Source organism: Corvus moneduloides, chromosome 3 (assembly GCF_009650955.1).
Source record: "Corvus moneduloides isolate bCorMon1 chromosome 3, bCorMon1.pri, whole genome shotgun sequence".
NCBI lineage: Eukaryota > Metazoa > Chordata > Aves > Passeriformes > Corvidae > Corvus > Corvus moneduloides.
This window is the reverse complement of record NC_045478.1, coordinates 121,210,387-121,234,025: the sequence shown is the minus strand read 5'-3', so window position 1 is coordinate 121,234,025 and position 23,639 is coordinate 121,210,387. Positions and strand designations below refer to the sequence as shown.

The 23,639-nt window shown below is 51.2% G+C and overlaps 2 protein-coding genes across 2 annotated transcripts; one reads left to right on the top strand and one right to left on the bottom strand.

Moving 5' to 3' along the window:
- Nucleotides 1-91: 91 nt before the first annotated feature.
- LOC116441912 lies at nucleotides 92-9,194 on the top strand. The gene is made up of 8 exons (XM_032104354.1): nucleotides 92-323; nucleotides 474-689; nucleotides 826-1,006; nucleotides 1,150-4,326; nucleotides 4,858-5,100; nucleotides 5,362-5,534; nucleotides 5,794-5,911; nucleotides 6,922-9,194. Exons 1-8 carry the CDS (start codon nucleotides 109-111, stop codon nucleotides 7,180-7,182), a joined length of 4,584 nt encoding a protein of 1,527 aa, XP_031960245.1. The 5' UTR covers nucleotides 92-108; the 3' UTR covers nucleotides 7,183-9,194.
- On the bottom strand, nucleotides 8,922-22,083 carry ZC3H6 (zinc finger CCCH-type containing 6). The gene is made up of 12 exons (XM_032104363.1): nucleotides 21,914-22,083; nucleotides 17,965-18,145; nucleotides 17,554-17,679; nucleotides 16,751-17,006; nucleotides 16,413-16,534; nucleotides 16,205-16,321; nucleotides 15,137-15,248; nucleotides 14,502-14,611; nucleotides 13,763-14,016; nucleotides 12,801-13,303; nucleotides 12,168-12,407; nucleotides 8,922-11,339 (listed from the first exon to the last, which is right to left on the bottom strand). Exons 1-12 carry the CDS (start codon nucleotides 22,003-22,005, stop codon nucleotides 9,838-9,840), a joined length of 3,615 nt encoding a protein of 1,204 aa, XP_031960254.1. The 5' UTR covers nucleotides 22,006-22,083; the 3' UTR covers nucleotides 8,922-9,837.
- Nucleotides 22,084-23,639: the final 1,556 nt, after the last annotated feature.

Sequence of the window (23,639 nt, the reverse complement as noted above, 5' to 3'; positions counted from 1 at the left end):
GGGCCGAGGGAATTCCGTAATCCTGAACAACCCGCCGGACTGCAACTCCCGGCGTGCTCCGCGGCGGGCGCGCGGCGCTGACGTCACTTCCCCGCGACCGCTGTCTCCATGGCGACGCTGGCGCATCCTGGCGTCGCTCCCGCGGGAAGGTCCCGCACGGCGTCCCGGCAACGGCGGGAACCGGGGAAGGGACACCCCGCGATCCCCCCGGCTCCGCCGTCCCGGATCCTTCCCTGGGAGGGAATGCCGGCTCCGCAGTGCCGGGAAGACCCTGCGATCCCCCGGGAAAAGAAATCCCGGCTGCGGTGTCGCAGGAATTCCAGGTGAGTGACCCGGTTTCAGGGCTGGGAGAAACTAAAGCCGGGAGCATTTCCCAAGCCGGGAGCTGCCATCCCCATCCAAGCTCGCTGGGAAAACCGGGAACTGTTCCACACTGGATCCCAATTAACCCCAGGGGTTTCCCCCCTTTCCAGGCAGGACAACATGGAGCCTTTTCCTCTCTCTGAGCTGGGGCTTCCGACAGAAAACAAGGCCATCCAGGGAATTCTCTGCCCCATGGCTGTGGAGCTCTGCCACCTCATCCTCGCCCTGGAACGGGAAGATGGGATTTGTCCGGCCTTTCCCAATCTGGGGGAAAAGGCGGAAGAATTAGCCAAAGCCATGGAAGAACTCGCTGCTCTGGCAAGGAGGTGAGGTGGCTGGGAGTCTCCCGGCTGGATCTGGGGGCTGGGAAGAGATGGAGAATGTGGCAGGGAGCCTCCATCCTCCTGGAGAGGTGGCAGTGGGGAATAGAGAGGAGCGCTGAGCCCAGTCCTTCCATTCCAGGCTGTCCGAGGATTCCGGCCAGGAAGGGAGCACGGAGGTGTGTCCCGTGGGTGAATCCCTGGTCCAGGCTGGGAGGGACGTGGTGCTGGCAGCATTCCAGCTCCAGGAGCATCCCGACAGCCCTCGGCACCGGGAGCACCTGGCAGCGGCCACCAGGAGGGTCCTGGTGGAGACAGCAAAGGTGAGGGGGACACTGGGAAGGGACACGAGCCCGGGGGGGAAGCTCCAGCAGATCCATGGAGCAAACCACACCCCCTCCTCCCCCCTCCAGGGATGAAGCGGGAATGGGAATTCCTGACCTTTTCTGCCTTGTTTCCCGGTTAGATCCTTCAGCTGGAAGAGGCTGCAGGGATGAGGAGGATAACTGGGGCTGCCAGCTGGCTCCTGGAATGCCTGAGAGTGCTGCGGGATGCCCGGGACGCTCCAGGGCTGCTGGCGGCATTCCAGGCCTTTTCCGAGGCCGTGCTCCTGCTCAGCCGCCTGGCAGCCGAGCGCCTCCAGGAACTCGGAGACTGTCCTGGCTGGAAGAGCCTGGCACAGACCCTGCAGCTGCTCCACAAATGTGTCCCCCTCATCCGCACAGCCAAGCACAGCGCCCTGACACATTCCAGGGATTGCCAAGCTGACCTCTCCCAAGATTCTGTTTTCCAGCTGACAGAGAGGACCATCGGGGAGCTCCTCTCCCTGCTCATGGAGCCACGGGACAGGAGCGGGATCTTCTCCCGGCACGTGAGCAGGCTCCAGGCTCTCCTCTCCCACCCCGACCCCCTGCGCCTCTCCGAGGGCGGGTTCAGCTCCCACCTGGAAGCGGTCATCCTCCATGGAATGCTGCTGGCAGAGTCAGCCAGGCTGGATCTGCAGCTGGAGCTGGTGGAATGCTGCTGGGTCCTGCTGCAGCTGAGGAGGAGCATCTGCAGCCACATGAGCCAGAGGGAGGAACAGCCAGGACCGATCCAGGGAGAACACAGACTGGAGCGGGAATGTCACAGCCTGAGGGCCGAGCTGGAAAACCTGGAGCGGGCAGTGCTCAGGGCCACGCTGTGCCAAATCCTGGATGGATTCTTCCAGGAGAAGGAGCCGCTGAGGCAGCTGGTTGAAGGTGCCCTTAGCCTTGCTGGTTCTGGATGTTTTCCAGCAGGACCAGGAGGGATTTTAAGGAAGCTCCAGCCCCTCATTGCTGCCTTCTTTGCCCAGGCCCAGCGGATGCTCCGAGCGGCCGATCTGGTCCTGGCCAGGTGCGCCAAGGCCCAAACTGCCAGGGAAATCTGGGAGGGCGTGGAGCACCTGCGGAGCCTCCTGGCCAGCCTCCCTTCCCTGCTCATGGAAACAAGCGGGAATGCCATGGAGCAGCTCCAGGCCCTGCGCTGTGCCTGGGCCAGAGCCACCGACCGCCTCCTGTGCTGCTTTGAGGAGACTGTCAGCATGGGGGAATTCCTTGAGTTATCCATCCTGGAGCTGGCCAAGCACAGGGAATGGTGCGCAGCGGCGCTGGAATGCCGGGATCCCGAGGGATTCTCCTGGCACGCTGCTCGCCTCACAGGCTGGGCCCGCTGGGTGCTTGGAGCCACCACCCGGCACGTGGACAGGGCCACGGATCCCATCTTCAGGAACGGTTTGCTGGTGTGGGTGGAGCGATTGGCCAAGTCCATCCTGGAGCTGGGAGCAGTCACGGCCCTCCTTCCAGGAAGGTTTTCCTGCCTGCAAAGCCGGGATGCCTTTTCCCAGGCAGCGAGCTCCCTGATGGACTCTGCTCTCCGTGTCCAAGCCGGGCTGGATGGGTCCAACCACCCGGAGATCCTCAGCCCGCTCCGGGAGCAAGTGAGGAGCTCCAAGGTGGAAAAGGGGCTGGAGCTCAGCCCATCCTACACTGGGATACGAACCAGTATGGATGAGGCAGTGTTCCAAGGAGGCATCCAAAGTCACCCATCACACCTGGATCCACACCCTGTCATCGCAGCTCTCCTGGGAGCATCCCGAGCCGGTGACATGGACACTGTCCGTGCTGCTTGCTCTGTCCTGCTGGAGCTCGCCGATGGCTGTGTGGAAGCAGCACGGGAGGCGCTGCCCGTGGCCGAGCCCCCCCAGCTCCGGGTGCTGGAGCAGCACCGGGATATCACAGCACTGACCTCACAGATCGTCAGCCTGGCCATGGAAACGGCCCCCAGGCAGCCCCCGGCTCCAGGCAGCCTTCTCCAACTGGCACTCAGGCTCTCGGGAAGGATCCGCCAGACTCGGGAGTGCCTGGCAGCCATGGCGGGCTCTTGGAATGGTCTGGCCCAGCAAGTGCTTGGGTTTATCCTGTCGGGTGACTTTCCAAGAGGGAAGCAGGCTTTGGATGAGACCATGCTGGGTTTAGGAGGTGCAGTGCAGCTGGCAGGAGACATTGCAAGCATGGCCTGCAGTAAGGAAAATCCCAGTCCCTCCGATGTCCGGGAGAGCTTTCTGCAGCTCCAAGACAAGTTCTCCTGTGCTCAGCTGAACACCAAAGTGTTCCTGGAGCAGGCAGCGTCCTTCAGGGAATCCTGTGGGATGGAAAAGGCCACCCTGGAGCTGCACGGAGTCCGGTGGGCCGTTGGCATGTGTGTCCTGCTGGATGCCGTGGATCAGTTTGTGGGCAGGGATGTCCTGTTCCTGAGGGAGCTGAGCAGAGCCGTGAGGAACAAGGTTGGCCCACGGAGCCTTCTGGCTGCCATGGCTGAGAATTCCCTGAGGCTGCAGGAGGCCGCCCGGCTTTCCTACTTATCCTGCCCTGGAGACCGCGGTGCCAGAGAAATCCTGGCACTCCGGGAGGAGATCCAGGTGCTCATGGAAGCACTGCTGGATGTGTCCAACACCCTCCTGCTCTCCGCGCTGCCTGCTGCCAGCTTGGCCATCCGCTTTGAGCTCCTGCGCAGGGATGTGGCCCTCAGGGCCAAAGCATTGTTGCTCCACATGGAAAGGGTCAACATGGAACAGCTGCAGCTCATCCAAGATGTGGTTGGAGCATCCCTGTCCACCCTCTCCCAAGAGGAAAGGGAGAGGAGCAAAGAGGCCTTTGAAGAAAAGGCCACTCGGCTCATGGCTGATGTCCAGTGGGTCAGGAACACCCTCCAGGATGCTCCAGAGGCCGGGGCTCAACTTCCACCGCAGCCCGACCTGCTGTCCGTGGCTGACCACCTCCTGCTCCTCACGGCTGATGTGGTGGGAAGCACCCGGCGGCACTTCTGGAGCCACCAGGACACTGGGAATCCCTGCCAGGACACTGGGAATCCCCGGCTGGACACGGTGGTGTGGTACTGGTCAGCCAAGGCACACTACCTTGTCACGCAGCTCCGGCTTATCCAGGGAATGGACAGGGACATCCTGCGGCGCCTCACAGAATGCCTGCAGCGGGAGCGCTTCCCGGGATCACCCAACGGCACAGCCGGGCTCTCCCCAGCCCCAGAGCCCAGTGAGGCAGCGGGAATTCATCCACGCAGGAGCGGAGAAGCGAGCGGAGCCGTGCGGGAAGTGGGTGAGCTGGTACGGGAGCTCTTTTCCCTGGCAGGGTGCTGGTCAGGGCTGTCCGTCATTCCTGCTGCTCCCAGCACGGAGCAGGAATGTGAGGGATGCTGGCAGGGCCTCTGGAGGTCAGCAGGCTGACCCTGGGCCACTCGGGCAGCTCAGGTTGCTGGCAGCCCTGGATTCCTGGATATCCGATCGACCAGGCTCTCCTGCATGCATCCCAGTCTGCCATTTCGGAGGCAGGGGGGCTGTAGCACCCTCCCTCACCTCCACACATTCCCTCTGGGAATACCAGCAACTCCATTCCCATGGGTGTCAGGAGCTGGGAAAGGCTTTGGCACAGACCCAGGTCCCTCAGCAAAGTGCTTTAGAGCTCTAATTGCGCTGGGAATTAATTGCAAACCGTCAGCTTGCAGGACACCCTATTCCCATTTGAAGGTGGCTCCAAGGGCTTTGGATTTAGGGAGAAGGGCTGGTGGGAAGGTGGAGTGGACCCAGCAGGGAGTGGGCAGCTCTCCCACCAACTTTACTCACCAGCATCTCCTTCAGAAACACCCAGGTGGAGGAGACCACTCAGCATCGCTGCGTCCACACGTTCCAGGCTTGGAATGTGCTCCGTTATTGTCCCGACAGCACCGGGATGGCCCTTCCAGCATCTCCCCTGCAAAGCAGGAGAGAGGGAACTGTGACACGCGGCAGGGTGGCCCCAGCAAGGTGTCCCAGGTCATCCAGGACATGGCCACGAGGATGCTCCACATGGCTCAGTTCCTGCGGAGGAAGGGCCCCATTGCGGTAGGCAGCGTTTCACCCCTTCTGTTTTCCCTTAGGATCATGGCAGCTCCATCCCAAATCCCTGTGTCACCCAGCTCCTGGGAGAGTGGCACCAATTCTGTTTATGCACAATACTCCAAACTCCTTCCTCCTGGTTGGATGTGAGCTTGGCATCCTGTCCTCTCCTCAGGATGTATCTGAGCCTCCTGGACCCTCCCTGTCCTGGAGGAAAAGCTTTTTTTCCTTCTCTCCCCAATCCCACTGACTTTTATCCTGTTCCAGAGCAAGGAGCAGTTTGTTGCCTGTGCCAGGCAGATGGCTGCCGACGGGCAGGTGGTTGTTAAGTTTGGGAACATCCTCACCAAGCACTGCCTGGATCGGAGATGCTCCATGGAGCTGCTCCGCGCTGCCGAGCACACCCAATCCGTCAGCAGCCAGCTCGGCATCGTGGCCAGGTGAGCTGCCAGCAGCTGGGATCGCCTCTCCCAAGGTCATCCAAGAGGGATCCCTTCTCCAAGGAATGGGGGTGGTGGTCACCAGAGGTCCTAGGGGAGGGGGGGTGCTGTCCAAGAGTTGAGGAACAATTTGGGGGCCTCCCTCCCCTCCCTGGATTTTGCTGTTCCAATGACACAGGGGACAAGCTGGGTTTGGAATAACAACGCTGTTGGGATGTCCAATGTCCTTCCAATAAAATCCTTTGGACTGTCTTTGAAGGGTGAAAGCAGTGACTGGGGAGAGCAAGGCCTCCTCTGAGCTGCTGCTGAGCAACGTGCAGAACCTCATCCGAGCGGTCCAGCACGTCCTGAGGGCGGCCGAGGCGGCGTGTGTCAAAGTGAGTCCATCGTGGAATCAGTCCTGGAATTATTTGGGCGGGAAGGGTTGCTCCAAGGCCCATCCAACCTGGCTTTGAACGCTTCCAGGGATCGGGCAGCCACAGCTTCTCTGTGCCAGAGCCTCCCCACCCTCACAGGGAAGGGTGAAGGCTGATGGCAGCAATTCCACGCTGTGGGAGCTCCTCACCCAGGTCCTTCCGTGGGAGCTGGGATCTGGCTGCTGTGGGACTCTAGCTGGAGCAAACATTCCTCCTGGAATGTTTTTATTTTGTGCCTTTCTGTCTCGTCTCCAAAGCCCACCCAGGCATTGACTCTATCCCTGAAGTCACCTTTACCTGGTCCATTTCCCACTTAATTTTTGGATCATAGAGCACCTGTATTTGGAATTAGTCCATGCTATCCCCTTTATTCCCAAAAGCCAAATTCCCCAGTTTCCCATGCAGATGCCATCAACAGCCACCTGATCCGACTGTAAAGTCTGTGGGAGCAGATTTTTCCTGAAAACAACTGGAAAACGAGTGCAACCGCCACCAGCCTCTCCCTGAGGGAGCATTCCCACCTGAATCCCATCCTCCTCTATAATCCTACTGCTTTTCCTGGGATCAGCATCTCTTTTTGAAGGCTTTTTAGAATCCCACAATCAGCCCCAAGGGTGACAAAGCTCTTCCTGTACTTAATTAAACTCAAAACTCCCTCTATTTGTCCATTTTTCACTTTGCTGATGCCAGCCTGGATTAATTCATTAATTAATTTTGACTCTCTAAATTCCCAAGTCCTTTATGACCTGGAAATTTCCCTTTGGAAAATTCCCTGCTTACCAACCAACTGCCCCCTCCTTTCCTTCCCTCTTCCTGCAAGAAGCTTTTGAAGCATTTTGAAGCATTTTGAACCATTTTAAAGTGTTAAGAGGAACCGATGCCGCGTGGATCACGCACACATCGGCACATCCAGACTTTTCCATAATTGAGGACGCACAGGGAGGTATTAAAGCAATTCCTTTGTCCAACAGGGTTTGGGACAAGCCTCAGTTGACCCTGAAGAAGAAGAAGTTGCTGCTTTCTGCCAGCAGTGGAGGAAAAACCTGACACAGCACAGAGCCAAGGAGGCTTTAAATTCCGACCGGGATGAATTAGGGCTCCGGAAAACTCGGGGGGCAAAGGCTGAGCCCACCCTGATGTCTCTGGTGCAAGAACAACCCTCTCAGAGCAGGAATATCCCAAAGCATCCCAGTCCTAGGAAAGGACACACAGTTATGGACAGACACCTGTAAATCCAGAGAGGGGTGCCTTGTCCCCATGGCATTGGCAGCAGAGGAGGAGTATTTTGCAGTGTGAAGGATTCATGCTGGGAGTTCTTCATCGTGGCAGGAAAATCCTGGAACAGGCTCCATGGGGAGGCCAGGAATCTTCTGGTGAGTGTTTTACCCCCAGGTGGTGAGATGGGATGGATGGGGCTCGGAGCATCCTGATCCAGTGGGAGGTGTCCCTGCCCACGGAATGGGATGAGTTTAACGTCCCTTTCCACCCAAACTATTCCAGGATTCTGTGATCCAGAGGTGCTCAGGCTTTCTGCAGCCTTCCAACCTTTCCTCCTTCACATATCCAGGGATACAGCAGTGCGGAGCATTTTGTCTCACCTGCTGCCCCTGATCCTTCCCAAAAGGATGATTTCTTCCCAAAATCCCACTCAGCCCTAGGATTCTCTCCTATCCAGAGTGAACATTCAATCCCCACGATCACCCACCTCACAGCTTCCAGAGTATCCCAGACTGGTGGCACTGCTGCTCCTGTATCCTGGCTCTCCACATCCATCCTTCCCAGCCTCAGGGTCACGAGTTGTCTGATGCTGCTCCATGCTGGAACTCTGCAGGAGAGGTGGAAAGGAGGCTCCCCTGTGGAATACACAATCCAACACCACATGGTGGATGGTGCAGCCATGGTGGCTGCAGCCCATTCCAGCCCACCTTGGTGTTCCCACCTGCATCCCTACCACCTTCCCCATCCAGGAATTCCATTACTTGCGTGCTAGCAAGGAATCTCCTCTGTGTTCTGAGGAAAAGCAGCAGCAGGCACAGCGGAGACTCTGGGAAGCAATCTGCAATGGATAAAGCAGGCAGCAGGGGTGGATGGAGGAGCCAAGCAGCTGGAATGAAGGAAGGAAGGCAGGAAGGCCGGAAGGAATTACACATGGAGACAACAGGCTGTGAGGACTCGCAGGCCTTTGTATCCATGTCCTATATTTCCACAGTTTTTCCCTGCTGGCTTGGTTTTTTGAGGAAAACCTTGACCAGCCACACCAGTGAGAAGACAAAGAAACAATGAACTAATAATAAAGGACTAATGGATTAGCTCAAAATAACAACCCAGTTCCACGTCTACTCTCTACTTTTCCTGCTCAAAAAAAAATCATAAAATTAAAAGAATTCATGCTCTGGGAAATCAGGAAGGCAAATTGAAACCGTGATTGCCTTCGGAGATGCCTCCTCTGCCGTGCAGGAATCACCAGCTTCCCTCACTCGGCTCATCCATGCAAGGCAAAACCCCCGAATGTGGGATAAACACTGCTGCCCCAGTGGAAGCACCACCTGGCCAACAAACAAGAGGAAAAGGTCCATGACCATACTTGGCCAAGAGACAGAAACCCAGAAGAAAAGGCCCACCAAGGAAAAGACTTAAAAGCAGAGAAACATTCCAAAGGGGTGGGAAGCAGACGGTTGATTGAGCAGCCGGCACGTTTTCATGGAAAGCCAGCTCTCCACGTTTCCTCTGGAGAAAAAGCAGCCCCAAAGGCAGGACAAGAGGTTTGGAGGACACCTGTGCTCTCCCACACAAAACCTGGGGAATTCAAGACATGCAGGATGTTCTGTGATGGAAAATGGTGACTGTCTCCAAGAAACCTCAGGACTAGGTAGGGGATTACATTCAAATCCCACACACCATCCCAAAGAAGCTCGGCTTTAGTCCCCCTCATCCCAGCTGCCACCGTACGCACACGGAGTCATCACCAGGATTAACTGTACCCTTTTTAATTGTTTTGTTAAAAATGTCGTCGAGACACCATGAATACAAGTACTGCAGTTACAGCCATACAAAAAAAGCAATACAAATTAAGCAGCTGAATACAAAAATACGTTGAAATACATGAACACCACAATGGAACTCGGAGCACTAAATCCCAATCGTGTAGGTGTGGAAAAAAATTAAATAAAAACCTTTTATTTTTCTCGTATTAGACAACGTAGTTTTCTCCACTTTGAACAGTTGCTTTTGCTAGTTATGTACTTCACAATTTCTTCTATGTACAGCATAGAATAAAATACTTTTAAAAGATATGACATTTTCCATCCTCAATATGTGATATAGTCTCTTTTACACTAATATTGACTGCAGGAATAAAAACTGTCCGTGTCTTACATCAACTCATTGGAAAAGGAGGAGCGACGCTTTCCTTTGAATTCATTTCCGTGGGGTTTTCCATCAGTTCAGGGGTTTGGCAGTCCTGGAATGGCATCTCTCCCGGGAATTCATGTACATAATATTGCTTGGATCTATACAAATGTGGCAATCGGATCTAAGTGGTGGTTGGGAAAGAGGCAGCTCACACATATACAGCTCTGGGAATTTTCCATGACTTATTTACAATGAAAGTGCTTTTCTCAGCTCTAACACGATCCGGGGGGATTGGTTTCCTTTCTACAGGTCAATTATTAGTCTCCCTGAAATTGGAAAGAAGGATTTTCTAGAAAATACCACAGCTTTGCAAACACTCGAGCGTACTGGAGAACTGCGTGTGGTTCGGAGATTAGCAGCTGAAAAGTGGTGGGAATTATAATTTAAAAATAAATAAAGCCAAAAGAGGTAACCCAGGTACAAAACAGCAGAGAACTGCAATATCCACAACGGTAAAAAGACTCCAAAGCCATCTGCTAACAAAACGGGGAAGCGGTTGGATCGAAAGTCTTGAAAACATCTTTTAAGGATTTATCATCTGACTCCCCGTTGGGATCGCTCTCCGGGGCCTGCGTTACCTGTCCGGGCTGCCTCACCTGCCTGGGGTCGCTGTACTGCGGCCGGATTAACCCCGACAGAGCCTGGATCGGGAGATTATGGACGGCAGGAGCAGCGCTGGAGTGCTTAGCCTGAGATTTACTGGTGCTGTTTGCTTTGTCTGAAGCAGCTTCTGCTGATCCTTCCGTGGGTTTTTCCGTGTTGGAGGCAGCCTTCTGCTGGGATGCATCTTCCGTGAGACTCGGCTCGTTTTTGCTGGAATTTTTCAAAATACTCTTTTTCTGGTTCTCTCCGTTCTCTCCCGAACTGGCCGGAGCCGTGTCCGAGGACGAGCTGTGATCCCTGGGATCGTACAAACTGATCCCGCTCAGGATGGAGCCGGGAGTTCCCAGCCTAACGCCGCTGGACGATAATTTGGGCGCGTACGGAGGCAGAGCATCGGGGTCGGATTTCGGAGTCGCGGCTTCCGAGGGCTGGGATGAGCTGGCAGCAGCTCTGGCGAGGCGGGGGTCAAACTTGGCAGGGTGGGAATCCTTCCCGACTCCGTGGTGAGTGTCTGCACTCGACAGTCTGTGGAGTCTGGGATCGACGTTCTTTTGCAAGCGAGGATCCCCCAGTTTGCTGGAGCTACTGGCATGGGAATCTGTGGATGGATCCAAGTAGCCACCCCGGCCCGCAAGGCTGTTTTTGGCCTTGGCAGCGAGCCGGGGATCGGCTGGCATCGCGTTGGGATGCGGATCGTTCTTCAAATTCCGCAGTTTATTCAGTCTCTGGTCGGCAATGAGCGGAGGGAGAGGTAAATTGATGGAAGAGACGGGGTCGGGTTTGGGCAGAGGGATGGGGAGCAAGTCCTCAGGGGCCCACACGATGTGCTTGGCAAAGTTGGGTTTCATCAGGGTCACATCCATCTTAATGTGGCTGAACTGCCGCAGCTGGGAGCGCGGATCCCGTAACGTGACGCCCGGCAGAGGTTCCAAGGGAATGAGGAACGCTCGTTCCCTCAGCTCCCTCTCCGAGTCCTCCTCGTCGTCATCCAGCCCTTTCTGCTTGACCTTCACTCCGGCGTGGGCGTGGTGCAAATCCAGCTTGGCCCCGGCCAGGGAGGAGCCGGGATGGCCGCCCTCGCTGACCTTGTGCATCCGGGGATCGCGGGCCAGCCGGGGATCCAGGGACGCCGACTCCGAAGGCTTCCTGGGATTGGGCCTGGGAGAGGCCCGGAGTCTCGGGTCAGCAGCCTGAGGCCCCACGCCTTTGTCTTTGGCCAGCCTCGGATCCGTGGGCATGCCAAGCATGTGCTGCTCCGTGGAATGTTGTTGCCGATTCCTAAAGTTTTCACTTTGTTTCTTTAAGGTTTTGAGGATTGATTTAACACTGCTCCCCTCTTCCTCCTCACTACTGGAATACCAGTTGACATTGTCATCTAAAAATCAAAGAAATGCCACAAAATTTAGATTATTCCAGCACATAATCCTTAGAGAATCCAACACTCCGTAACAGGGAACTTCCCAGTAAAGTCAAACTGAAAAGATCTGCTATTAAATCATAAAAATCATAACCTCAAATGACAAAAATCCATTTAATCAAAGAACTGCCAGAACAAAAAAAAAACCTGGAGGTAGTGGAGATAGAATGCAGCAGAGCTTGGGAGTCTCTCCGTACTCATCAATATTAATTTGGGAAAATAACCTGCTTTCAAACAATCCTTATCAGTATTAGTAAAAAAACCGTATCTAAAATCTGAGTCTTGATGGGAGAAGGAAAAGTAAAATGGCCCCTTGCAGTGGTCTTTAATCCAGGTAAACTATGAATTTGCTGCCTTATTTAATCCAAATCCCCACCTTTGCAGGAAAGGTCAAGATTCAGGAAGGGAAGAAATCAAGAGTTTTATTTTCAAGGATATGAGAGAGGGAAAAATACTGCTCTAGAGGTGCAATCAAACAACAGGATCTAGGATGCACTTCCAGTCCTGGCTGTGAGAAACAACCCCTCTGGTCCAACAAGGGATTTTCCGAAGTCATTATCAACCAGAGAACCTTTTAAAAGTGCAACTCGATCCAAAAATTACTCACTGGAGCTAGGATGGACTGAGCCTACACTGAGAACAAGCTGGCAAGAAGAGGTGGCAGTACTGAGCTGCTGCTTGGACACTCCCAATACCGGTGAATGTGACACGACGCGCGTCAACGTCAGCGCATTTGCTGACCATGGCCATAAAGCACGATGAAAATTCCAACCAAATCCTGCTCACCTTCATCTTTGCTCATGGCCCTCTGGCCCTGGCTGCTGGCAGAGTCTCCATCGCGTTGGTGCTTCTGGCTGAGCCTCACGTACAGGGCCTTCTGCATGGCCGGCAGGAAATCGGGCACGTTGATGCCCTGGTTGTGGCCCATGTGGCCACCCATGCAGTCCGACTCGCTCCCGCTCGGATGCGACTCCGGAGCCATGAGGTGAGCCTGGTAATCCGTAAACTCTCCGTGCCATGTTCCATCTACGGGACAAAACTCCAGTTAGCAGTTATCCTAGAGAAACGCTGACAGCTATAAACATGGAATCATGGAATGGGTTGGGTTGGAAAGGAGCTTGAAGCCCATCCAAGTTCCTGCCATGGGCAGGGACACCTTCCACTATCCCAGGTTGTTCCAAGCCACATTCAACCTGGTCTTGGACACTTCCAGGGATGGGGCAGCCACAGCTTCTCTGGGAAAACTCTGCCAGGGCCTCCTCACCCTCACAGGGAAGGATTTCTTCCCAATATCCCACCTCAACCTCGAGCAAAACGTGACTTATACAACAAAACTGAGCAGCATCAGCTGAAAAAGCCGGAACGCTGAAGATATTCCAGGAAGTTTCTATCCAAAATTCATCCAGCAGACATCCTTACCTCCGGAATTATTGGCTGGCTGGAAGTTGTGGACAGCTTGGTGGGAATAATAGTTGTCGTAGAAGTCGGCCGGGTTCTGCATGGGCTCGTACTCCCCGGGCATCTGCTGGTACTGCGGCCCCGGGGGACAGTGATTGTCCCGTGGCATGTTCACCATGTGTCCCTGCACTCCAGGGGAATTGTAGGATCCTCCCATCCCGGGTGGGGTGAGGGGTGGCCCGCCCTGCTGCCCCTGCATGGGCATTCCAGTCTGGTTCTGCGGGCCCATGTATCCCGGGGGAACGCCCTGCATGGGGGGGCTCTGCGGCATTCCCGGCCCCGGAGGGCCTCCACAGGGATGGTGCCCAGGAGACCCGGGGTGCATCGGGGGCCCGTTGTGTCCTTGGGACATGCCGGGACCTGGCCCTGGACTTGAGCCTGGATTGTACATGTGCTGGGAATGGGGGTCGTTGCCCTGGAACGGCGGCCGCGGGGGCGACGCGCTGTTATAGAAGGTCGGTGGCCTGGAGGCAGAAGAAAATCAAGGAATCAAATTTGGGACCTACGTACAAACACCAACAGTTGGGCCTCTCCTCCCCCTCCCACTCTTCTTTGACCTGACATTGGATAAAATTCCCAAAGGAGCATTATTTTCCAGCTACATCCATTCCACATTCCTTAACTTGGCCAGAAACACATTTTTTCCAGTATTTGCTCATCTCCATCAGTTTTGCCCAAGAAAAAGCCAACTACAAAAAGACTGGAGCAGGGAATGAACTGTTCCATCTGCAGATGGAGATGCCAAACCAAGAGCCAACTTCTGGAAGGTCAGGCCTAAGTTGCTTTCTATGGAAAACATGGAATAATTCTGGTATCAAGTATCTGGCAGATCCTTAACTTATCCCAGAATCCTGACAGGGACAATGATTAAAGATTAAATGATAAATATCCAGAAGAGTTCTCCCCAGAATTCCAACACTTACTTCTTCCCAATTTTGTGTGCCAAATCCACAGTGGGCTTCACGACGATTTCAAAAAGAGATGGGATTTTCTTATAATCTCCTGAAGGATCTTGGTAATTTTCCATGTCGGACTCGGAAAAGGGATATTGTTCCGGTGGGGTTGGCAGGAGTCCGACCCCCGGGGGGGGTTTGGGAAGAGGAACAATGCCCCGCTTCCGGAGTTCCTCCAGCTCCTTCTCATCTTCATTTTGGGGTTCCTCCTCGTTATTCAAAACCTGGAACAAAGCCATGTGGCAGACATTCCATCAATTTTCCAGTATTCCAGATCGATTTCGTCTTGTGCCTTTTATTGAAATATCATTTCCCTATTTAAATAAACAACTTTCCCGATACCTGCTACAATACTGCTGGACACTGACATCCAGCTCAGAGGATTCTAAACCCATTTTTGGGGGTTGTTTTCCAGGACACCAAATCCCAGCCAGAAAAATCCTTCTCTGTTTCAGGAAGGAACAATTTCCCACCAGTCCGCTTCCTTCAGACAGGAGTGGAAGGAGTTATTCCAAGATTCCTCATGTTTTTAGTGTGGGATTCACACCCCTTTTCTGTTAAGGCACGGTGGGCAGTGGCTGGAGAGCAACACAAATATCTCACATAAACCAAAGCTCAGGATTTCCCAGAGCACATGGGAAATGCTCCTGCATCCCTTCCCCACTCCGAGTGCAGCAATCCCGATATTCCCGGTATCCAGATCACTCACCTTATCCAGCAGCTCCTTGGTTTCCGCAGTCAGGGGAGCGTGAGAGAATTTGCATTTATCTCCTTGATAACACTTTGCTCCTGTGTGGTAGAACTTGCAGGGGAATTCATGTGAGGAAGGAATTAAGGATTCCTAACAGTTTGGGAAGGTTATAAAATCCAGCTGGGATCTATCCCTCAATGCTTCACCAGGAATTCATCTTTATGGTAGGAATTTTGGGAACTAATAACCAACTTACCTCTTACCTCCATTTAAAATTCTCCTAAAAATTGTATTTCTGAGCACTTTGGATTTAATTTTTCCAATTGTGATTAAAAAGGGGAAGGTCTCAGTTCCAGAGGAAAACACCAAAATAATGACAAAGAGGAACAGATCAGAGGTTTTAAAGTGTGCGCAAATGCATCTAAAATTCCTGGGATTTTATTTTTGAAAATGTTACAAATCAGTAATTTTATATTTATTTTTTCCTCTGAAGTGTTTGAGAAAAAGAATAATCTTGTAATTAACCTACACAGTCAGTGGTAGAGTCTCATAGAAAACAGTCACCTTTAAAAATAATTTCTATCAAAAGAAATAGAAATAAAATAATAGAAATTAAAATTTCAGTGAAACTTAGAAGTATTTTTCAAGGATATTGTGCAAATAAATGCAGTTCTCTCCTTTGGTGCAGTAACCCTGGATGTAAAACTTGCAGATTTCCTTTTTCTTTTCAATCTCTGCATCATGATCAAATTTACACTGTTCTCCCTATAAATAAATTGAAAAAAAAAACAAGGAAAAACCATTATCCATCTGAAATGCTAAGTAATTTCATTCTGTAGTAGAAGAACATCCTCCTCAGCTGAATTTAAATTTTTCATCTTTACCAACATTACATTCCATTATAAGCAATAAAAACTGTGAATAGAAGAGGTCTGGACATAGAGAAAATTCCTGGGTTGGAATTCAAAGGAATATGTGGAGTGGTGACAGAAAACAATCCCTGTTCTCTGCCTCCACCTGGGGATTTGCATGAAAAAGGCACTGAAATAATATTTCACTGAATTATTTTCATATATTCTGTTATTCTTTAGGATTATTTTACTGGATAGGGGTTTTGGGTATTTATTTAGGATTGATTTTCCTGGAAAAGACAGCAAGTGCTCTTTCAGTCCCTTCTACAACTGAAGGTGGCAGCAAATACTCGTCTGAGCCAAAGAGATTTAAAGGCAGCAAGAAACACAACATTTCCAATCATTTTCATTTTTATTTCCACCATTTGGGAAAGAAACAGAAAATTCCACCTCTAAATCCCAAGGAACCAAATGAAAGTGAGATGCATTCAGTGGTTAAATTGTTTTCTAACAATCCCACTGTTTAGAGTTTAGCACCGCAAAGCAATTCCTTCCAAGCTCCCAAACTAGCAGGAAATAATTTAATATATTCAGGAATTGTTGCCTATTTAGAGATTCCAGACTCATGGGATTTGATGTCTTTGATACATTATCATTCTCAGGGTAAGTTTAGGATGTTTTTATTGAATATATTAATAAAAATATAGATTTTTAATATAATTTAATGCAGATGTGTAACAGAAGGGGATGTTTTTCATAAATAATTCTATCTAGAAATCCTCAGCACATCAGAAATCAAAATATTGAGTTTCAACACCCAAGTTTGCTTTAAATCAGCTAAAAAGTAATTTAAAAAAGAATTAAATTTACCTTAATGCACCTCCCTTCGAGGAAATATTTACAGATCTGTTTGCCCTTGTGCTCCACTGTGTGCTGGTTGATGAACTCCTGGCTCATATTAACCCATTTCTTCACTGGCTTGCCATCCTGGGGAAAAAAAAAAATCCACATTTTATCAGCTCCTGCTTGGAGCACCGCTGATCCAGATATTGGGAATAAGGACTGGAATTGCAGGTACCTCATGGAAGCCATCGGATCCTTTATTGCCACCTCTGCCCCTCCCACGATCTTTGCGCTTTAGTTTCTTTTGCATTCCACGCCCTCTTCCAATGTTGTAGTTGTTCCCTCGTTGGGAAATGCCTGGAAAACAGGGATGACCTCTTTAAAGGATCACAGAAATTAAGAGAATATGATTCTCTCATGGCATCAAAGAGAGACAAATGGAATGAATTAAATCCCTCTCTTTTGCTGTTGGGAGTGTTATTTCTAACCAGCCCAAGTATTCCAGGAAAACCATCCCTGGCTGCTTCCCTCATCCAGGTCTTCATCCCAAAATGCCACCAAAACTTCCCTTACCTTTCTGGATCCCTTTCATCCCCTGCTTCTTCACTGGCTCCTTTGGGAATGGAGGTCCCAAATCCCCACTGGAAGTCTCTTTAGCTTGTCTGTACTGTTTGAGCTGGTCAGCAAAATCCTCATCCTTTTCCTCCTCGTTGTAATTCCCGAAGTTTTCATCACTGTAATGACTGTAGTCGTCATATTCCTTACTTTTGACATTTTTTTTATGCTGCATTTTCTGGGAACTCATGTAATTCCCTGACACATGTCCATGCTGTAAGGAAAGGCACTGCATTAGGAAGCAATTCCGGATTTCCAAACCCCACCCCTCCAAACTGATCCATTTTTGGGGCTGTTTTACTATTACCAGATTTGCCCAAAAAAACATCAATAATACAGGGAAAAAACAGTTATTCAGGAAAAATTAATAGTTTTAGTTCACAGGCTGGGAAAATCCAGGAAAACTGAGCTCCCAAAAAGCAGAATCAACTTTAGATATTGAAAAGTGGCTTTTCAAGAGTTCTTTCCTCCGAGTCCAGCCTAAATCCAGTGCAGGCAATAAGAAGATTCCTTAATAATAAAGATTCCTTAATTCCTGTTGCCTGATGGAAGAAAAATTGGTATCAGGCTTATCTTCTACCACAGATCCTGCTTTACATCTGGGAATCTCCTCAGGGAAATGAGAACTGGATGTGCTTCCAGAAATCCGGGAGAACGGGCACTGGAATCAAGCCAAACTTCCAAAACCACACTGCTTATATTTGTATTTTTGGAATGTCACCTCAATAAAGACCTCAGGAATGAGCTTCAAAAATTCCCACCTGACTGAAGGAGGAATCATAATCCCTGTAGGAAGAGCTGCTGCTTTTCTTGTGGGGCCTTTCTGTGCGCTCCATGTCGGAGTCGTGGCTGTAGTCGGAACTGTCATCGCTGGAAGGGGAGTTATGCTGGAAAACAGAACAAAAAAGCTGGGAATTTTGAGGGAATCATCTTCTTTCCATAAATACAATGAACACAAAAGTGATACATTTACATTGTGCCTCCTATCCTAAAAACTCTCAAATCCCCCAGGTTCAGCTTCCATGACCTGGGCTTAACTTTGAACATTTAAGACGGGTTTAAGTCTTAATGGTAATAAAACCATTTTAGTTCCTGCTCCAGTCCCCTGGATTCTTGTCCTGGACACCCATGAATCAAATCAGCACTTCCAAAATGTTGGGGGTTTTCCTAACCTTATGCTTGTCCCGTCTTCTCCTTTTGGATTTTTTCTTTTCCTTCTCTTTTTTGCGTTTTTTCCGGGATTTCCGGTGGCCTTTCTCATTTTTCTGTTTATCCTCCCCTTTTGAGCCATGTTCCTTCACATCCTCATAGGCTGCATCATCTATTTCCCCATCTTCCAGCTCTCCATCTTCCCTGGAAGAGGAAAACCAGGAAACCAATAAAATTCCGTGTTATTATCCAGCTCACCTGTTACTGGGAAAAAAGCAGTTAAGAAGTCCGAAGCAACCCCAAGCTGTGATTTTTGGGATAGTTGGATATGCCAGGGAGAAGACACGACTGCTCTGGGACCTGGAATTTCTTGGAATTACATTCATGCAAAAAATCTGGACCATTAATATTCCTGAAACACCTGCAGCTATCCCAAAAAGCCAATTATGTTTTGACAACATCAGTTAAACTCATTCCCTCAAGGACCAATTAAAATATCCTCTTCCATAAAACACCTACTGAAAATGTTCCTTGGGAACAAAGCTGTTCCCATGTCCCAGTTCCTCTGGGAATTACACTCATGGATTCCCACTTCTGGGATGCATCCAGGACTGGAATAACTTTCCAGGTAAACCAATCTCAGTAACACAACCCCTTGGATTGCATGGCAGAGGGAAGATTACAGAAGTCCTCTAATCCCTAAATTCTTTCCACAGCATCCCGGCATTTTCCAAGCACTGAGCTTCAAGAATGTAAAAAAAGGGTGGAAAAGGAAAAAGAAGAAAAAACCCAACAACTGGACAAATATGGATCAAAAATATAATGGTCAAAAATGCACCATTTCTTGGAAAATAAGTTATTTTTCAAGGAGTTCCAAGGCAGGAATTCTCTTCTGGTTTAGCTGCTTTTAGTCCTATTTAAATCCCAAACTGGAGCTGTGCACCAGGAAGGGAGAGCAGAAGCTCCCCCTTTCCCGAGCTCCCTCCCTCTTCCACAACCTCCAGATACTTGGAGCCCGACAAGATATGTGAAAACAATCCCAGAAAACATTCCCACTGTCTGAGTGCATTCCTAGAGCGTCTCCCAAATGGATCGGAAAGGCACAGAAGCCAAATGGTCTTCCAGGGAAAAGCAACCTGATGAAATCACTGGGCAGTTCCACAGATATTTGGGAAGGGAAAATCAAAAACCCCAAATCCTGGTATTGTAATTTCATTTCTACCCTTCAAACCTGGATTTTAGCTCCCCTTCCTTGACCTTGTTTCAGGTCATCCTTAAAAACAGAATTCCTTATGCCCAAAGAAGATTTACTATGGAAGCTCCTTAAGTCCGAGATCGAAACCCAGGATGCATTTTCGGAAATATTCTGGGAATCTTTACCTTCAAACATTATTGAAGCCTTTAAATTTTCACTCCCCATCATTTCACTTAAAAATAATTTTACTTTAGGTTAAAATTCCCTGAGGGCTAAAATTCCCCCAAATTTTGACACTAAGGTGCTGCTATAGAAATTAGGAATTAATAAGGAAAATAACTCCAAATAATAGAGGAATTTCACTGGGAAAATCAAATAAAAGCAGAGGGGTGGCTGAGAGCAGTAAAAAGTGAAAGTAAATTAATTCCAAGCTATTTTCTGGGAAATCTGGCACTGATTTGTGTGTAAATAAATTTACCTCCAACTTTTTCCTTACCCTGCCATGGATTTACCCACACAGAAGCAAGAAATCCTCACTAAATCCTTGCAGGAAAAATCTTTCCAGGACCCCTGTGTTGGAAGGCTCAGACCCTTCACCACCAAAATAATGTCAACAACAGGAATTAACTAAAACTAATTAAAGAATTAAAAACATTCCAGGCTTGAGAAAACTGGATTAAAACAACCTTCCAACTTGGAATATTCAAAGTGTGAACAGAGAGGGCTTTTTGCTGTTTTCTACTGCTCACAAACACCAATAAAATCAAAGACTTTGGATAAACCAGGAGTAAAACAACCTTCCAACTTAGAATATTCTAAGTGTGGCCAGACAGGGATTTTTTAATTATTTTCTAGTAAGGAGTTTATTTATAATTCAACAGATCAGCTCAAACCAAACTATTAGCAGAATTCCTGCTGCACAAATTGATTGGGAATCGAGAGGTTCCCAGTATGGGTATTCCCTGCAGTGAACTGGTTTTACTGGTCCTACATTTGCACAACCTGATGTAACACAAAAACTTGGGAGTTGGGCCTTTTTTGAAGGGAAATAATTTATTTTACGAAGCTAAAGTTTTATAAAAATTACAAATTATGATCTCCCAGGTTATGTTTATTGTTGCTCTTCGCCTCATAAATTAAAACATTATAAAGCAACACCAAATTAAAACTAATTAGGTTGTTAGGTGGCACTTATTGGCTCTATGTCACAATTACCAGTGTCACAACTGGTTGTACTGGTGGGAACAGCTGGTGAGAGGATGAGAACTCCAAGCTGGAAAAACTCTGCTCCCAGCACAGCCCAGAGTCACTCAGGCTTGTCCTCAAGGATTTGAAAACTCCAGATATTTTCAATCCCTGGAACAGTGAAAAGCCACAGCCTGATTCCAGGAACTCCACAGCACAGCTCTGCCCCAGCTCCAGAGATCCCAGCGGATTCCTGGTGTGCACTCGGCTTGGAAACAGAGCATGACACAACTTCCACCCTTTCCCAAGGACATGCAGGAAGGGGAAAACAAGAACCAGCAGCTCTGGGCTCTGCCTTGAACTTGCACTAAACCCCAGGCCCATTTTAGGGATCACTTCTCAAGGACAACCAGGAAGTGGAAAACAAGCCCCAGCAGCTCTGGGCTCTGCCCTGGCCCTTGCGCTAAATCCCAGGAGCATTTCCCAATGATAAGCAGAAAGGGGAAAACAAGAACCAGCAGCTCTGGGCTCTGCCCTGACCCTTGCACTAAATCCCAGGAACATTTTGGGACCACTTCCCAATTTGTACCACAGACCTTGGGACTCTTTCTCCATTGAGGCAACAGTTTTGCATTTACCCACAAGCCTTTTTTTTTTTTTTTTTTTTTTTTTTTTTTTTTTTTTTTTGTCTGTTCATTTGTTTTTTTTCCCAGTGTTTTCCGGTCCTCTGAAGTACCACAAAGGGTTGTGGAGCTATGTGGGGGGAGGCCAAGCTCTGGGGATCCCAATACCCCGGCGTTTTTAACTCCTGCAGCTGTGTCAGGAATGCTCAGGGTAGATGTGGGCTCAAGCACTGGTAACTGCCACCCTGGCACAGTATTTTTGGAACTAGTTAGGAAGGCCAGGGCTGCCTGGAGAAAGGATTTGAATTTCCAGCAGCTGCAGGAGAGAAAAGGAGGGAGGGAAGGAGGGAGGGAGGAACAGAGGTCCTTTCACCAGGAACAGGACTCTGTGTTTCTGCGCATGGGGATTGAGAGGTGGCAAAGATAACGTCAGTCAGCCCTTAATCTGCATAAAAAAGATCCAGTTAAATGTGTAAGGTGGAATCTGGCAAGAAAATGACGTTAAATATGGCTCTAGTGAGAGATTGTGGTATCAACAAAAACAGCCAAAAATAAAAAACCCGCCCAACTCGGAGCACCCTTTCCTGCCTGAGACAGAGAACAATGGTGACATTCAACAGACACCCCCTGGAAAGTACAATTTATGGAAAGAATGGCAAACAGCCCCCCTTCCCAGCCAGAATAAATCAATGAAGATGTAAAAACGCATGCATTCCAAAAGGAAAAATTAAAACCTTGCTAAAAAAATGCACTTTTAATGCAGTGACACCCCCCCTCCCCTCCTTGCATTCCCCACCACCACCACCCCTCTCCAGCCTGAAGGTGACCTGCCCCCCAAAAACATCGTTAACCCCCTCAGGCACATTAACAGAGCATCATCATCATCAGCATCATCATCATCATTACCAGCATCACCCCACTAAGTACCACCATTATGAGAAGCGGAGAGAGAGAAGAATGTTACTCGACCTTTCGTCCCCTGCATGTTGCCTGTCAGAGTCGGGCATGTTTGGGTCAAGAACTGGGTTTGGGGGTTTGGAGAACAGGCTTTCAAAGGCCATTGTGCCTGGCTGTGGTGTGGTGAGGAGGAGGAGGAGGAGGGAGGTGGAGGAAGGCAGGGCCCCGCCGCTGCCCGCGGTGCGGAGCGGCGGGAGGAGGCGGCGGCGGCGGCGGCGCGCACGGCCGCGCTGGGGGCGGCTCGGTGAGGAGGAGGAGGAGGGCCGGGCCCCTCAGTGAGGAGAGATGATGAAGGTTTGCACTCACGGTTACTTAGTGAGACACTAACGGGCACTCAGCGCCCGGGCCCGGCCGCCCCGCGCGGGCGCTGCGGGGAGGCGGTGGCGGCGGCGGCGGCTCGAGCGGCAGCCCCGGGGCACAGGAGAGCGGGAGGACACACACACGGGGGGAGGGAGGTGCTGCTGGCCGGAGATGGCGGCCCTAATTCTTCCTTACAAACATGGCGCCCGCGCGAGGCACTCGCACAAAATGGCGGCGGCGGCTGAGGGAGGAGGAGGAGAACGGCGGCAGCGGCGGCAGCAGCGGCGGCAGCGGCCCCCGGCGCTTTGCCCGCACACGCTCGCTCAGCGCCCGCGGCCCGCACACGCCGCCGCCGCCGCCACAGTATCTTCCGCGCCCGCCGGGGCCGCGATGGCGCCGCGTCCCCTCACGCCGCCGCCGCCCGCCGCGCTCCTCCTCCTCCTCCTCCTCCGCCGCGGCCCTGGGCCCGCCCGCCGCCCGCCGCGCGCCGCCATTGGCCGCGGCCGCGGCGTCTCGCCCGCTCATTGGCTCCTCGCCACGCCCGCCAAGCTCGCCGTGACGTCACGCGACGGCCCCGCCCTCCTCCGCTCCTCTCGGCCGCCGCCGCCGCCGTGCGCGCGCGAAGGGGGCGGGGCCTCGCGGCGCGCGGCGTCACGTGCCCCGCGCCCGTCACGTGACGGCGGCGTCCCCCCGGGAATGGTGGGGGAAAAGGGGGGAAAAAGGAGGGAAAGGGAGGGGAAGGGGGAAAAGGGCGGCGGCTTCCGCCTGGCGGGAACCGGGACGGACACCGGGAGCGGGAACGGGCCCCCCCTCCCGCCGCTGCGTCATGGCCGCCCCCCCACCCCTCACGCACTGTGGGCAGCGCCCCCTGGCGGCGGGTGTGTGTGTGTGAGGGGAACCGGCCCTTGCGCCATTAATTAGTGACGCTCGTAATTAAAGCGAGAGTTTGTGTCCCCGGGGCGGGACAAAAGCGGTTCCTGGAGTCGCTGTCGGGGTCAGGGCGTGACAAAAACCGGGATAAAGTGGTTCAAAGACAGTCATGTAATAAAAATGTGGTGGGCGAAGGGAGGACGCGTCTGTCGGGAGTCGCCTCAATGACGTTTAATTAAACGTTCCCGGGAAAAGTTACATTTTCTCCTTTTCCAGGCTGCCTCCCTGCCTCACAGGGCTTTTCAGGACACGGGGCTCAGCTTTTTCCAGTGCTAGCAATCCAAGGAAAGAATAAAATTCATAAAAACAAGGCCGAACACTCGCATGCATTCCCATGGGATGCCCAGTGGGAGGAGCCTCAGATCCTTAAAGGAAGAACCACCTCCCTTGGGCCTCACACACCTGAGCAGGGCAAGCAGGACCAAAGGTCCGGACCCTCAGGGAAATGAGGTAAATCCAAGGAAAAGGCTGGAAAACAGCATTCCTACAGCTCCGGGACTGAATAAAC

Coding starts and splice junctions, on each gene's coding strand:
- ZC3H6 (XM_032104363.1), bottom strand. CDS start 22,005: ATGGCCTTTGAAAGCCTGTTCTCCAAACCCCCAAACCCAGTTCTTGAC. Junction 17,680..17,964: donor GAAGACGGGACAAGCATAAG/GTTAGGAAAACC, acceptor TCTGTTTTCCAG/CATAACTCCCCTTCCAGCGA. Junction 16,535..16,750: donor GATGAAAGGGATCCAGAAAG/GTAAGGGAAGTT, acceptor CCTGTTTTCCAG/GCATTTCCCAACGAGGGAAC.
- LOC116441912 (XM_032104354.1), top strand. CDS start 109: ATGGCGACGCTGGCGCATCCTGGCGTCGCTCCCGCGGGAAGGTCCCGC. Junction 324..473: donor CGGTGTCGCAGGAATTCCAG/GTGAGTGACCCG, acceptor CCCCCTTTCCAG/GCAGGACAACATGGAGCCTT. Junction 4,327..4,857: donor TGCGGGAAGTGGGTGAGCTG/GTACGGGAGCTC, acceptor CATCTCCTTCAG/AAACACCCAGGTGGAGGAGA.